The sequence below is a fragment of the Schistocerca americana genome, chromosome 1, assembly GCF_021461395.2.
Source record: "Schistocerca americana isolate TAMUIC-IGC-003095 chromosome 1, iqSchAmer2.1, whole genome shotgun sequence".
NCBI classification, from domain to species: domain Eukaryota; kingdom Metazoa; phylum Arthropoda; class Insecta; order Orthoptera; family Acrididae; genus Schistocerca; species Schistocerca americana.
This window is the reverse complement of record NC_060119.1, coordinates 795,781,600-795,794,608: the sequence shown is the minus strand read 5'-3', so window position 1 is coordinate 795,794,608 and position 13,009 is coordinate 795,781,600. Positions and strand designations below refer to the sequence as shown.

General features: G+C 41.8%; 1 protein-coding gene across 2 annotated transcripts in view; it reads right to left on the bottom strand.

The window, feature by feature from the left end:
* LOC124545647 (afadin-like) overlaps positions 1-13,009 on the bottom strand; it is a 106,092-nt gene that overhangs the window by 57,220 nt on the left and 35,863 nt on the right. For both annotated transcript variants that reach the window (XM_047124596.1, XM_047124604.1), the window contains exon 2: positions 4,018-4,327. In XM_047124596.1, coding sequence (XP_046980552.1) covers positions 4,018-4,327 — 310 coding nt within the window. The remainder of the gene's footprint in view (positions 1-4,017; positions 4,328-13,009) is intronic.

Below are 13,009 nucleotides of genomic sequence, written 5' to 3'. Positions count from 1 at the left end.
CTTTTTCCAAAGCTGTTTCACAGAGGAAGACCACACTGCAGTTCCTTCTCTAAAACCTCACACGAACGAAAAAAATGGCTGACATCAAAATGAGTGTCAAAGGAATAGAAAAGCAACCGAAATCACTCAGCAGAGGAAAGTCCACTGGACCTGACGGGATACCAATTCGATTCTACACAGAGTATGCAAAAGAACTTGCCCCCCCTTCTAACAGCCGTGTACCGCAAGTCTCTAGAGGAACGGAAGGTTCCAAATGATTGGAAGAGAGCACAGGTAGCCCCAGTTTTCAAGAAGGGTCATCGAGCAGATGCACAAAACTATAGGCCTATACCTCTGACATCAATCTGTTGTAGAATTTTAGAACATGTTTTTTGCTCGGGTATCATGTCATTTCTGGAAACTCAGAAGCTACTCTGTAGGAATCAACATGGATTCCGGAAACAGCAATTGTGTGAGACCCAACTCACTTTATTTGTTCATGAGATCCAGAAAATATTAGATACAGGCTCCTAGGTAGATGCCATTTTCCTTGACTTCCGGTAGGAGTTCGATACAGTTCCGCACTGTCACCTGATAAACAAAGTAAGAGCCTACGGAATATCAGACCAGCTGTGTGGCTGGATTGAAGAGTTTTTAGCAAACAGGACACAGCATGTTGTTCTCAGTGGAGAGACGTCTACAGACATTAAAATAACCTATGGTGTGCCACAGGGGAGTGTTATGGGACCATTGCTTTTCACAATATATATAAATGACCTAGTAGATAGTGTCGGAAGTTCTATGCGGCTTTTCGCGGATGATGCTGTAGTATACAGATAAGTTGCAGCATTAGAAAATCGCAGCAAAATGCAGGAAGATCTGCAGCGAATAGGCACTTGGTGCAGGGAGTGGCAACTGACACTTAACATAGACAAATGTAATGTATTGCGAATACATAGAAAAAAGGATCCTTTATTTTATGATTATATGATAGCGGAACAAACACTGGTAGCAGTTACTTCTGTAAAATATCTGGGAGTATGCGTGCGGAACGATTTGAAGTGGAATGATCATATAAAATTAATTGTTGGTGAGGCGGGTGCCAGGTTGAGATTCATTGGGAGAGTCCTTAGAAAATGTAGTCCATCAACAAAGGAGGTGGCTTACAAGACACTCGTTCGACCTATACTTGAGTATTGCTCATCAGTGTGGGATCCGTACCAGGTCGGGTTGACAGAGAAGATAGAGAAGATCCAACGAAGAGAGGCGCGTTTCGTCACAGGGTTATTTGGTCAGCTTGATAGCGTTACGGAGATGTTTAGCGAACTCAAGTGGCAGACTCTGCAAGAGAGGCGCTCTGCATTGCGGTGTAGCTTGCTGTCCAGGTTTCGAGAGGGTGCGCTTCTGGATGAGGTATTGAATATATTACTTCCCCCTACTTATACCTCCCGAGGAGATCACGAATGTAAAATTAGAGAGATTCAAGCGCGCACATAGGTATTCCGGCAGTCGTTCTTCCCGCGAACCATACGCGACTGAACAGGAAAGGGAGGTAATGACAGTGGCACATAAAGTGCCCTCCGCCACACACAGTTGGGTGGCTTGTGGAGTATAAATATAGATGTTGATGTAGATCCTCGTTGCCACAAATAATACAACAATATCTAGTAAGATTAAAACAGATTTCAAATACAAAATAAATTGGGTTGGTGTAAAGTTTCACAGAAATGTGCTGGCCATATACAGTATCAGGGGGAGATTCGAGATTACCAGATATACACCGGGAGACTCAAGTGATTAAGACAGGTAGCAGGGACAAGGAATTGTGTATAACTATTTTGTATGCTCCATCCAAAAATTATCTTTAGCAGTTAATCAGATAAACAACTCATGAGATTAGTATCTCACATCATCTGGTTACAAATAGGACCAAACATTTCAGCTCTGTTAACCGAGCCGAGAATCACTGATCATAAAGCCATGATAGGTATTAACAGATATGTAATGAAAGGTAGAAGATATTTCTGCTTAATAAGTGCAACAAGAAACAGACTTCATTTCACATGAGCCACCAATGTCTTTGAGGCAGAAAATGTTGGATATATATGGACAATGTTTAAGAATATTGCACAATATGCCATACAAAGTTACGTGCTGAGCTAAGTTACAGAAAATGGGAAAGACCCCACTACGGTTCAACAGGCATGTTAGAAAGCTGCTCAGAGAGCAAACTGAGAATCACTGCAGATTTAAACATAACCACAGCCTTGTAGACACACAAAAACTGAATGCAGCTAAAATTAGTAGAAGACAGTCATATGTGAAGGGTCCAGTGAATTCAAAAGTAACATTCCATCCACTGGTATGGAAGAAAAGCCAAAGAAGTTTTGGTCTTATGTTAAATCAGTAAAAAGCTGCCTGTACAGACAGTTACAATAATGACACTGAAAATGAGGATAATAAAGAGAAGGCTCAAATACTGGATTCCATTTTCAAACATTGTTTCACTGAGGAAGATTGTACTGCATACTCTCCTCTCAATTGATGCACAAAGGCCAGAAACACTGATATTAAATACGTGTCTGCAGGATTGAAAATAAACCTAAATCACTTGACAGAGAAAAGGAACTGAGCCTGATGAGATACCTATACAATTCTCAGTACAGACCTTGTTCCTCTTCTAGCAGAGGTCTACTATCAGTCGCCGGAGAAATGTAATATTCCAAATGGTTTGAAAAACGTGCAGGTCATTCCCATTTGTAAAACGGGTCATCGAACAAACACAACTATAGGCCCATATCGCTGACATCAGACTGTTAATAGAACAATGGAACATGTTTTAAGATTATGTATTATGACCTTCCTGGAGACTGAAAAATCTCCTTTGTAGGGCCAACATGAATTCCACTAACAACAACTGCAAGAGACTCAGCTTACTTTATTCATCAAAGACATCCAAAAGGCAGTGTATCTTGCACCTTGGATGGTTCCATGTTCTTTGGAAGGCGTTCAATACAGTCCCATGCTGTTGCCTAATGAACAAGACAGGTTTGCAGAGTATCAGAAAACCTTTAGAATTGGACTGAGGAATTCCTAGCAAATAGAGCACGTCATGTCATTCTCAATGGAAAGAAATTTTCAGACATACATACACTGTGTGTGTGTATGTGTGTGTGTGTGTGTGTGTGTGTGTGTGTGTAATGACTCAATTGCCAAACAGTTCTCTGGAAGCAATCAAACCCATTAAATATATGGGAGTATGTGTAAAGATCAATTTAAAGTGGAATGACCATGTGAAACTAAATGCAGAAAAGGCAGATATCTGTTGATATTTACTGGAAGAATCCTCAGAACACACAGTCCACCTACACAGGTGTCGTCTTACAAAATCCTCATTCAACCAGCACTCGAGTACTCCATCAGACCGAGACCCTTGCCCGATAGGATGCACAAGGGAAATAGAGAAAATCCGAAGAAGGGCAGTGCATTTTGTCACTAGTTCGTTTAGCAGACACATAAGCATCACATGGATGTTTATTCAACTCCAGTGGCAGATGCTAAAAGAGAGGTGTTTTGCATCATGCTATGGTTTATTGTTGAATTTTGAGCATGCACATTCATAGAAGAGTCAATCAATATACTATATTCTTCTATGTATGTCTTGTAAAAGATCATAGAGATAAAATTACATTGATTCAAGCTCAAGGAGCGACTTATCAACAATTATTCTTCCTGTGCATCATTCACACCTGTAACTGGGCAGAGTGGCTTTGCAGAGCATGGATGCATTATGTCATAGTGAACACATCCTACCTTATCCAGAAATACTTGTAAGGCTTTATGAAACATTCCAAAAATATAGCATGTGTTTGTTATTCCTAAAATTAGAAATGTACTGTAGAGGTTAAACCATTGTTTTCAACTGTCAGCATTTGGCTCTGCAACTCACTAGTGAATCTACTCTATAGACCGATGAAAAAATTATACACTATTGAAATAATAATGGATAACAGTAGAAGACTAACCTACTAAACTCACCTGGAGAGTCAGTGATGCTCCTCCCTTCGCCCTGATACACTGTGTAGGAGGCAGATTCTATGAAATGTGGAGTAACTTCAGGATTTGGAAAAGTAAGATTGCTCTTTATGGCAGGATAACTAAATAATGATGCACCAACAGGTGTTGCTGTTGATCTCAGTGAGGATGTAGAGTACTCAAACAATTGGTTATCTATATGTGATGATTCAGATTTTCCAAGTTCATTGTTGGCAGTTAGAAGCTTCTGCAGACTTCTCTTTATCTTAGCTTTACGATTTTCCCAAAATCGTTTCAACTGTATTTGGCTTCGCTGTGAAATAAACATACAAGAACTGCATAAGACTTAAAAACCTCGTTGAAGGAATAAGTATTTATTTTATGAGAGACTTTTTACCAGGAATAAAATTGCTAACCCACACATGATAATCCACACCAGTCCTGCTTCACCTATTTATCTTTTACATTATGAGGTTAGTGTATTATTTTTTTACAACAGAACATTACCAAAATGACAAAGTAAGTCAAAATCAAATAACTAAACACACAAGATAGAACAAAAAAGGAAAAGAAAGATATAAGCAGCCATAAAATCCTTAGAAAGAGTGATGGAAACAGTGGCAAAGCCATAGGGAAGTGGATCAGAATGTAAATAATAGGTATGCGGGTACAGGAAAGCGTGGTAAAGTAGGTAATGGGGAAAACCAAAAGCAGAGAAAACTGGCAGAGGACTATAATGAGCGTGGAATTAGCCGAGCGGTCTAAGGCGCTGCAGTCATGAACTGTGTGGGTGGTCCTAGCGGAGGTTCGAGTCCTCCCTCGGGCATGGGTGTGTGTGTTTGTCCTTAGGATAATTTAGGTTAAGTAGTGTGTAAGCTTAGGGGCTGATGACCTTAGCAGTTAAGTCCCATAAGATTTCATACAAATTTTGTTCTTAGGGGCTGATGACCTTAGCAGTTAAGTCCCATAAGATTTCATACAAATTTTGTTAACTAGAACGAGACAACATGCTAAACTGCAAGGCAAGGTGAGGGAACTCAGATGGGTGCAAGGGAAGGCCATATTAATTTTGCACTTTATTCACATTTTAAACAAGTTTGCTGGTCCACACAGTCAACTCTCTAAGATTCGAAATATCACATGATGTCAACTCTTACATCCAAAAGGATTATCCAACTTCTTCATGATTGAATCTACCCATTTTTTATCTGCATTTTCTACAGGCATACTACAGCTGGGGATTGTGAATGTAGAATATCTGCAGTTGTGCACCTTGCGATCTGATGCTGCACGTATTCCATTGAAGGATACCCATATTTGAGGATGACTGCAGGTTTAGCAGTAATTACCTTGACAGCTTTGGAACACCTGGTTAAGCTACAGAATTAACATGCAGGTGCATCCTGCCCCATTATTTCTTCAGTGGCAGGGTTTTCTTCCTTAGGTCAATCAGCCACCTTTATGATACAGGATCAATTTGGGATTCACACTGGTAAAGAGGATATCGGCAGGGAAATGTTTTGGCAAAGGGTTCCGATTGAGAAGGATTTCAAAAGTTGGGGAAGGGAAGGAATGATAGTCTGCTTAGTTCCTTTATGCTTGTCGAACGAGGATACAGAATTTTGACGGTCAGTGATAAGTGAGGTTGTCAGGGTCAGCTGCAAGTTTTGTTAGTATCTTACTTTCATTCCATTTCTGTTAATTGGACCAAGGTTAAATGGGTCTGTTTGTTGTACTCATTGCACTTTGATCCATTATGATTGTCAGTATCTCAGAAGGCAATCCTTCCTCCTTATGCTCCCAACACAGGGGTACTAAACTGCCTTAGGTGATCATTTACATATCTCAGGACACACTTACCAAATTTTGGGATTCACTGACAATTGGAAAGGTAGCAACCCAGGCAATAACCCCTTCCTAGAGGCAGGCCTTTACCAAGAGGTGCATGCGAGCCCTACCTGTCGACACACATGCTGACAATTGTGCATTACAAAGTCAGCCGTCACAGGTCAAAATGTATGAGCCAGGATTCGGGAATATACAGGCAGAAAGAGATGAAAAGAAAAGTCACAAACGTCAAGGCAAAGGAAAAATGTAAGAAGTTAGTAAACAAGAAAAGAGAAACAGCCTGTACATAAAAGGGGTTTGTTACAGTGTCAAAAGTGTGTGAGCAGGGCCTAGTCACACAGATGACCAACGATAGGGGCCAGACATGGGGAAGGGGAAGCAATTTCACAACTGGCTGGGGAACCAGTTCACTCACCACATGTGGCTTCCTAGGAAGGGAGGAGGGAGCAGCAAGAATAGTAGAACAATTGACTTCAAGCGTGGAAAAAAAATTGAAGTGCTAAAATGCCTGGAATATTTGAGAATAATTGTTGACAAATTGTGCCTCAGATTATGTCTGAGCAGTAGAAAATATGCCAATTGGAAGCAACTGTACTTTGAAAGAACAGACCCAATTGACATACAGTCTATTTCCAAGTGCACTGTGGTTATGAACCCAAAATCTAAAACAAAAAAGCTTTGTTTGAGGGTATATTGTACATTCATAGTTTGTTCCAAAGGGTCACACTTACGAAGACTGTAACTGTGTATCGAAAACAAAGTACCTCTGGATTTTCCAACAAGATAATGCTTCTGCTCACAAAGGTATCTCAGTGTGGCAGTTTTTAGTCAGAAATGGCATGACACCCTTGCCATACACCCCTCTCATCTAACATCACAGGATTTATTCTTGATTCTGCACATGAAGAAAAGTATGAAAGAACACAGATTTGAAGAAGAATTGGTCAAGACAGGAGCTGTCAGTCATCAGTGGAGATGGGTATAAAAATGTTTACAACAGTGGATCCACCAAGCGGCCAAATAAATTATGCACTAGCTGAAAAATGCTCCAGTCACAGCACAAAAAAAGATAAATACGCTCCTATTTAAAAAGATTCTTACAGAAAAGTGGGGAACCTGCTGTCTCAATCATCATTCCACTTCCAGACCAAAAATTCTGGCATGCAAACATACTCATGTTGTTTTAACAAAGAAAAATTTTTCTCACTGCCACTGTCTATATATGTCTTTCCTACTGTCTTCTTTTTCTCCTATTGGCATTTTCTCATGTCTGTCTCTCCCATTTTCACTACCTCCATCTCTGTCACTTTCACTGTCTTGTCTCTCTGCCCCACTACCACGGTCTTTGTCCCATTACTAATGCCTCTTTCTTTCTTGCTTACAATCTGCTATCTTTCCACCTTTCTCTTCAACCACCATTGTCTCCTATCCACACATGTCCTTGTCCTAGAGTGTGTGTGTGTGTGTGTGTGTGTGTGTGTGTGTGTGTGGGTGGGCGGTGGGGGGGGGGGGGTGGGGGGGGGGGGGGAAGTGGGCAAATTTTTTCGTGTAATATACCAAGTTCCCTGATCCAGAGAGGGGTGGGGTGGAGGGTGGAGGGGGGGGGGAGGGAGGCAGAGATATGGCATGGGGGTGGCAGATATGGCATGGGGGTGGCAGCTACGGCAATGGTGGTGTCCAGAATCCCACCTACCCCCCAAATCTGTGTACAATCTCCACTCACCCCTCTTTTTGATTTCCACTGTCTCTGCTCTCCTTTGCTCCCACCATCTCTCTCTCTCTCTCTCTCTCTCTCTCTCTCTCTCTCTCTCTCTTCCTGCCACTGCCTCTTTTCTATTTCTCTCCCACTGGTTCTGTCTCCTTTTTCTTCCACTGCACAGTCTGTCTGCTAATCTTTCTCAGCACAAGGCAGAATGAGGACTGAGACCCCTGGTTCCTCACTTTTCTGTCAGATTCTTTTAAAGAACACCATATGCGCCATTTTTGTACTCCGAGAGGAGCATTTTTCATTTAGTTTTCTCCCTTTTCCTGGTACAGCAAGATGTACTGTTTAAATTAAACAAATCCTGTAGGCCAATGGAGTTTTGACATTTTATTTATACACTTCAACACATTTACATACTTTGAGATATAAAAACAACAAATAGGTACACGTAATGAAAAGTTAACACAAAATTGCCTCCCTTCCAATGCAAGTTCACTTAATATAAAAACGCACAACATATTTAGGCTATATCTACAGTACACCAAAAAATGTGGTGTTTGATTGGCAAGTACACGAAGGAGTTTATGCCACCAGGTGACAATATTGAATAATTTCCAGGTCAATTTTTTATTCATTTCTTATTTACACGTCAAGTTCCGTAGGACCAAATTGAGGAGCAAATCTCCAAGGTCATGGAACGTGTCAGTACATGAAATTACAACATACAAGTAATAAGAGATAAAAATAAATGTTCATGAACCCAAAAAAAGTCAGTCCATAAGTTTAAATGAGCGCAATCAACAACACAATAAGAATCAGCTTGATTCTTAAAGGAACTCCTCGACACAATAGAATGAGTGATCCACGAGGAAACTCTTCACTTTCGATTGGAAAACGCATGGATTACTGCTGAGATTTTTGAATTTGAGTGGTAGCTTATTGAAAATGGATGCAGCAGTATACTGCACACCTTTTTGCACAAGAGTTAAGGAAGTCCGATCCAAATGCAGGTTTTATTTCTGGCGAGTATTAACCAGTGAAAGCTGCTTATTCTTGGGAATAAGTTAATATTGTTAACAAGAAATGACAATAAGGAATATATATACTGAGAGGCCAATGTCAAAATACCCAGACTCGTGAACACGGGTCGACAAGAGGTTCATGAACTTACACCACTTATTGCCCGAAGTGCCCATTTCTGAGCCAAAAATATCCTTTTAGAATGGGAAGAGTTACCCCAAAATATAATACCATACGACATAAGTGAATGAAAATAAGCAAAGTAGACTAATTTCCGTGTTAAATGATCACTCACTTCTGATACCTGAATGTGGTCTTTCCATGACTTAGAAATTTGAACTGTTCAGCTTCACTAACCATATGCCCGTTCTGTGAAATTAAAAGTCAGGTTTTGTTGAATTGTGTGTTAGAAACTGTAAAAACTGAGTCTTACTGTGATGTAACGTTACTTTATTTTCTACAAGCCGTGAACTTAGGTCATGTACTGCACTATTTGAAACTTAGCCAGTGTTGCACACAACATTCTTTACTACAAGCTAATGTCATCAGCAAACCGAAATATTTTAAAGTTACTCGTAATACTAGAGGGCATATCACTGATCACTGATCCCTGGGGCACCCCCCGCCCCCCTCCCAGTAATGACCTTTCACTGCCTGTTGCTTAAGAGGTGAACCAATTGTGAGCTACTCCCCGTATTCCGTAATGGCACAACTTCTGAAGCAATATTTTGTGATCAACACAACCAAATGCCTTAGTTAAATCAAAATATATGCCAAGTGTTCGAAACCTTTTGTTGAGCCCATCCAGTACCTCACAGAGAAAAGATAATAAAGCATTTTCAGTTGTTAAATGACTTCTACAGCCGAACTGCGCATTTGATAGCAAATCGTGTGATATAAAATTATCAATTATCCTTACATATGCAGCCTTTTCAATAACTTTTGCAAACACTGATGGCATAGAAATAGGTCTAAAATTATCTACATTATCCCTTTCTCCCTTTTTATAAAGCGGCTTTACTACTGTATACTTTAATCGCTCAGGAAACTGACCATTCCTAAAGGAAAAATTACAAATTGGCTAAATACAGGGCTAACATGTGCAGCACAGTATTTTAATATTCTGCTAGACACTCCATCATAACCATGAGAGTCCTTAGTCTTCAGTGATTTAATTATTGACTCAATCTCCCTCTTGTCTGTATCACTGAGGAGTGTTTCAGACATCAATCTCAGAAAGGCATTTGCCAAGAAAGTTATACGATTTCCTTTAGAAACTAAAATTTTATTTAATTTACCAGTAATGCTCAGAAAATGATTGTTAAATACTGTACATACATCTGATTTATCAGTAACAGAAATATTTTTATTGCGAACTGACTTTATATTATCGACCTTGTGCTGCTGACCAGACACTTCCTTCACAACTGACCATATGGTTTTAATTTTATCCTGTGAATTAGCTATTCTATTTGTATACCATATACTCTTTGCCTTCCTAATAACATTTTTAAGCACCTTAAAATACTGTTTGTAATGAGCTACTGCAGCTTGATTGTGACTACTTCTAACATTATGATATAATTCTCGCTTTGTTCTACAATATATGCTTATCCCACTAGTCAGCCACCCGGGCTGCCTATTACTGCTAGTACCCCGTTTAGAACGTTATAATGGAAAGCAACTTTCAAAGAGCAGAGAAATTTGTTAAGGAAAGCAATGTATTTATCATCTATGTTATCAGCACTATAAACATCCTGCCACTCTTGTTCCTTGACACGGTTTAAAAAACTCTCTATTGCTGTTGGATTATCTTCTCTACATGTTTGTAATTAAATACGACATTGGTTTGAGTACAAAAGCCTTTTAGTGTTAAAATTTGTGCATCACGGTCTGAAAGGCCATTCACGCTTTTACTAACAGAATGCCCCTCTAGTAAGAATGAATAAAAATATTGCCTATGGCTGTGCTACTGTTCCCCTGCACCCTAGTTGGAAAAAACACAGTCTGCCTCAGATCATATGAATTCAGGAGATCTAACCAACATCCTTTTTCTTGCACTATCATATACAAAATTTATATTGAAGTCACCACATATAACTAGTTTCTGGTACTTCCTACAAAGTGACTCAAGAACCCTCCCTAGCTTGAGCAGAAATGCTCTGAAGACGGAGTTAGGGGACCTATAAACAACAACAATTAGAAATTTAGTTTCACTAAATTCAACTGCTCCTGCACAACATTCAAATATCTGTTCAGTGCAGTGTCACAATATGTCTATGGACTAAAATGGAACACTGTTTTTTTACGTACATAGCCACTCCCCACACGACAAGGAAGTACTTGAGAAACAGACAGCCTGTACAGGAGTAAAGTGCCCATTATATAGAGATGTACATCAAAGTTTCAGTGGTGAAAAAATGGTGACTGTAACATACTTTGGTCACCTCAGAATCCTTGCGATGACCCCACAACCCTTGACATGAGATCATTGTATTTATTAAAACATTTGCACCTCGGACCAGATGTTAGGTTCATATTTGACACGCATACATACAGTTACTTTAAACCTCTGAATCTCGGTAATGGATAATGATATTGGAAAAAGTTTTGAAGTTTCCTGAGATAAAGCATCTAGAGAACATTTGGAAAAACTTCAATGACATGCCGTCAATAGAAATTGCTGAAGTGGCCTTCCCCACAACTGATACTTTTGGTAACCAAAACTCATGGATTTTTAGCAGTTTTCTCAGGAAAACTGCCTAAGGTCCACACTAGATCACATCTAATGCAAAAAAACCAACCGATTTGTTCAATTTGCCTAGGCTAAAGGAAGTCTGTGAAGTTTAAATTTTGACCCTGTGGTGGTGGTGGTTATTGGGATGTTTAAGGGGGACTAAACAGCTAAGGTCATCAGTCCCCCATTCCAAAAACAGGCGAGCCGAAAATTTGCGGAGCAGGCAAAAACCAAAGGGGGGAGGAGACTCTCCCCCCCCCCCCCCCCCCAAGCAACTAAAAGAACACAAATGCAGCAACAAACACTACAGACAAGAAGAGTACAGATGAACACCAGACAGAAAGAAACAGAAGAAAGGAAGATGGCAGGAGACTGGTTGACTGACCACGAGAACAAAAAAAAGGAAAGAGTCAACCATCCGACAACACACCAAAACAGCAACAAATATTGAGAGACGCGAGGACAAAAGACACAGAAAGGGAAAGGTGCAGGACCTCCCTAAATGGAACCATAAAAAGGACTACCACGGATAAAATTTAAAACATCATCACCCATGGAGGCATCGTCGCATAAAACCAAAGGCAAAGTGCCCGGGAGATTAAAAGACTGCCGGAGGGCGCGCAGTCGGGGACACTCCAACAAAATGTGGGCAACTGTCAGCTGGGAACCACACCGACACAGGGGGGGGGAGCCTCCTGACGCAAAAGATGACCGTGCATCAGGTAGGTATGGCCGATGCGCAGCCGACACAGGATGACGGAGTCCCTGCGAGAAGCCCGCAGGGAGGAGCGCCACACATCGGTCGTCTCCTTGTCAGCCCGCAGTTTATTCGGGGATGTCATGCTACGCCACTCAGCAGTCCACATCCCAAGCACCTTACGGCGCAACACCAGCTGCTGATCGCAAGCCGTGAGGCCGATCTCCAAAGCTGGGACGTCGATCGCCCCTTTGGCCAGCCTGTCAACACGTTCGTTCCCCGGTATGCCAACGTGACCTGGCGTCCAAACAAAGACCACCGAACGACCAGAACGGGTAATATCGGAAACAGACTCCTGAATAGAGGACACCAGAGGAGAAGAGGTATAGCAGCGGTCGATGGCCTGGAGGCCGCTCAGGGAGTCACTGCAGATGACGATGGACATACCTGAGCAGGAACGCACATGCTCAAGAGTGCGCAATATGGCCACCAGCTCTGCAGTAAAAATACTGCAGCCAGCCGGCAAGGAGCACTGTTCAACATGGGCAGCGTGAGCAAAAGCATAGGCAGTGCGACCATCAACCAGGGAACCATCAGTGTAGACAGTCTCACAGCCCGAAAATGAGGCGAGGAGCGCAAGAAAACGGCGGCGGAGGGCCACAGGCGGAACCGAGTCCTTGGGTCCCTGTGCCAAGTCCAGACGGACAGACGGCCGGGGCAAACACCAGGGAGGCGTAGGTGCACGGACCCAGAAGGGAGGCAGAAGAGGGAATGACCCCAGTTCCGACAGCAGGGACTGGACGCGGACAGCTATGGAAAGCCCAGACCTAGGTCGCCGTTCGGGCAGATGGAGGACCATGGCAGGGAAAAGCAGGCGACGATTGGGATGGCCCGGCGAGCAATGCACATGGACAGCATAGTCAGCGAGCAGTCGATGGCGGCGAATCCGCAGCGGGGGAACCCCGGCCTCCGCCAGTAGACTATCCAC